The following is a 3,631-nucleotide window of genomic DNA, read 5'->3' as shown; positions in this document are numbered from 1 at the left end:
AAGCCCGCACTAATCACGCCCAGTGACACCACACTGCTGCTTCGGGTTTCACGTCGCCGTGCTACTATCACAGGATTTCACGACTCCGCGTTACTTTCCCCATGTCTCGAATCTTGAACTCCGTAGCCAGCTTGGCCACAATACCTGAGACCCGCTGTGGATCCGAGCCCATAACCAGAATGTCGTCGACATATATCAAGAAATACAACTGCACATCACCATCAGAATAAATAAACAACGACACATCAGTCTTAGAAGGAACAAAGCCAACAAAGCAAAGAAAGTCGTGTAACCGAGTGAACCAAGCACGAGGAGCCTGCTTCAAGCCATAGAGAGAGCGTTGTAGAAAGCACACATAATCAGGTTTCGACTTGTCCTCATAACCAGGCGGCTGACGCATATACACAGTCTCAGCAAGGGAACCATTCAGAAACGCGTTGTGGACATCCAGCTGCCAGATGGACCAACCACGGGAATAAGCCAAAGAAAGTAAAAGCCGAACCGTGGTAGGCTTAACAACCGAACTGAAGGTCTCAAAAAAGTCCTTCCCAGCAACCTAATTAAAACCCTTAGCCACCAGCCGGGCCTTGTGCCGCTCAACAGTCCCATCAGCATTCCGCTTGACCCGAAACACCCACTTACACCCCACAACATTCATACCTGGAGTGTAAGGAACAAGAAGCCACGTATGATTCTGTAGCAAAGCATTAAACTCCACATCCATGGCCTCACGCCACTCGGGATGCCGCACAGCCTGAGAATAACACGTGGGCTCAAGCGCATCAGCAGTAGATAATAAAGCAACATGCTCTTTAGGACCCATACTCCGTGTGCCCATCACATGAGATCGCGACTCAACAACCTTGGCACCACGACCCCGACGCGCCCGACCACGACGAGCAACCTGCCCACAGTCAGACACTGTCCGCTCACTAGAATCGGAGTCCGGGACCACGGGGGTAGGAACCGGCGGTGCCGCCCTAGCAGGTAAAACTGGCGCAGGAACAGAAACAACAGGAGCAACACCCCATGGTACTGCCCGGGGCTGGGCAACCACCTGCGTAGAAACGCCACTAGCAAACGGAAAAACAGACTCATCGAATCGCACATGGAGACAGATAATGACTTTATTAGTGACAGTATCTAAACAACGATAGCCACGGAAAGAATCAGGATATCCTAAGAAAATACACGGGGACGAACGATACTGCAATTTATTACGATTATATGGACGCAGCAGAGGAAAACAAAGACAACCAAAAACACGCAAAAAAGAGTAGGATGGAGGAGAACGATGTAAACGAAATCCCAATAACGAGTAGGCATCTTATTAATTAAGTAGACTGTCGTTTCAAACGCAAAATCCCAATAACGAGAGGGAACAGAAGCCTGGGCCATTAATGCCAACCCAGTTTCAACTATATGCCTATGACGACGTTATACCCGACCATTCTGCTCATGGGTATACGCACAGGACTGCCTGTGACGAATACCAAGATACTCAAACGTAGAGTGGAGCTTTTTGTACTTTCCCCCTAAATCATACTGAATGGAAATTATTTTATGTGAGAATGAACGCTCAACAAGGGATCGAAAACGTTCAAAGATAGTATAGATATCGGTTTTTGCACGCATAGGATAAAACCAAACAAAACGCGTAAAGTCATCCACAAATAAAACGAAGTAACGAAAACCATTAACAGATGTTATTGGTGCAGGGCCCCAAATATCAGTATAAATGAGTTCTAACACACGAGTACTCGAAGTAGCAACACGAGGTAAAGGAAAACGGGAAGATTTCCCTAACTGACAAGACGAACAAACATTTGACAATTCACTAGAATTAAATTGACTAACACCAGACAACTGTAAAATTTGACGCAAAACTCGTGTGTGTGGATGACCAAGCCGCTGGTGCCAAGTGGAAGACGACACACGCGCAGCAACATTAGCAGACGGACTACGACAGGAAACAGGCCAAATGTATAAACCGCACGACGCGCACCCCTTAAAAAGCACCTTCTTGGTCAAGAGATTCACAAGAAAATACTCAGAATGAAACTCAAAAAAGACACGACTATCCCTGGCAAAACGCTAAACAGAAAGCAAAGACGACGATAAGCCAGGGACATACAAGACATCATTTAAACGAAAAAGCTTATCAGAAGAGGCTATCGAAGCAGAACCAACACTAAGTATAGTCATGCCTGCACCATTGCCAACCCGTAGAGTGTCAGAACCATCATAGCCAGCAGCGGAAGTCAACACCGATGAGTCAGGAGTCGCATGATTTGTGGCACCCGTGTCAGGGAACCACTGATGAGAATCAACAGAGGCACCCACATCTCCGGAATAAGCCATGTGAACCTGAGGACCGGGCGACTCAGAATACCTGCGATAGCAATTCAACGCAGAATGTCCCTGTTTATCACAAATTTGACAACGCACATCGGACCAGCCACGTCCACAACCACGACCTCCCCGGCCACGGCCACCACCCGAGCCACCACTGCCCGAACCACCACGAACCTGCCCACCATGCATGCGACTGCCACGGCCTCGGTTCACTGCCATAACCGCCGGCGAACCGACTCCACCACCGCCAGCCGCACAGATCCACTCCTGAGAGGTAAGGTAGTCCGAATGCTCGGACAACGTCACCGGAGAACCACGCGTCAATGGTGCAATGAGTGGACGAAGCTCCGGCCGCAACCCGCGAAAAACATAGATGTTTTGAACATCAAGCGTGATCGGACGTCCGGCAAGCGCCAAGTCTTCTACAAGCATCCGTGCTCGGCCGAGATAATCCGAGACAGAAGACTCCCCCTGCGACAGTGCCTGCAATTCACCAAGAAGCCGCAAGGCACGAGACCGCGTTGCCGACCCTAGTTCCTGCTCAATAGCCAGCCATAACGCACGCGGAGTCGACCGACCAACCGCCATATGCATCATCTCATCGGACAGTGATGAAATCAAAAGAGACAAGATGACCTTATCTTGCCTGCGCCACTGTTCCGAAGCCGAAGCCGACGCACCGGACGCTGCCGCACCACTGCTCTCCGCCGTGGACTCCACCGGCGCTGCTCCGGTCGAACACGCGAGCGTACCGTCAACAAAACCAATGAGGCCCTGCCCTTCCAAGAATGGAAGCATTTGAGTCCTCCAAAACAGATAGTTATGAATGGTAAGCTTCAGGGAAACAAAATGGCGAGCCGACGAAAGGCTCGGAGCCGGGTGGGAATGAATGGGAGCAACCTCAGACACAGTCCGTTCGGAAGAATCGCGAACAGAACCATTATTATCATCTCCAAAGGTTGCCATGGAATAAACCTGGATACTGATACCAGATGAGGATTTGATTATTGAATATCAATCGTAACTGAGTCTGTACAAACAATGATATAGAGAATAGATAAAGAGTCCTAACGAACTACTAGTATAAGAGTCCTAATAGTAAGGACATACATACTGTTTACTAATGCCTATACAATCATTTTTACAAGATAGTTGGAACAGTATGTTATGGGTTAGCTTTTAATTAAACCAATTTCTTTTGCCCCGGGGAATCGAACCCGGGTCTATACCATAGTAGGGTTGATTTTGTGCTGTTAGACAATCATGAACATAAGTT

General features: G+C 48.6%; 1 protein-coding gene across 1 annotated transcript; it reads right to left on the bottom strand.

Moving 5' to 3' along the window:
* Positions 1 to 2,094: 2,094 nt before the first annotated feature.
* On the bottom strand, positions 2,095 to 3,321 carry LOC109185693. Its single transcript, XM_019335648.1, has one exon. The coding sequence runs from the start codon at positions 3,319 to 3,321 to the stop codon at positions 2,095 to 2,097; it is 1,227 nt and encodes a 408-aa protein (XP_019191193.1).
* Positions 3,322 to 3,631: the final 310 nt, after the last annotated feature.

This window comes from Ipomoea nil, unplaced genomic scaffold (assembly GCF_001879475.1).
Source record: "Ipomoea nil cultivar Tokyo-kokei standard unplaced genomic scaffold, Asagao_1.1 scaffold1339, whole genome shotgun sequence".
Classification (NCBI taxonomy): Eukaryota; Viridiplantae; Streptophyta; class Magnoliopsida; order Solanales; family Convolvulaceae; genus Ipomoea; species Ipomoea nil.
Note: the sequence above shows the minus strand (reverse complement) of the source record. Positions and strands in the feature narration are given on the sequence as shown.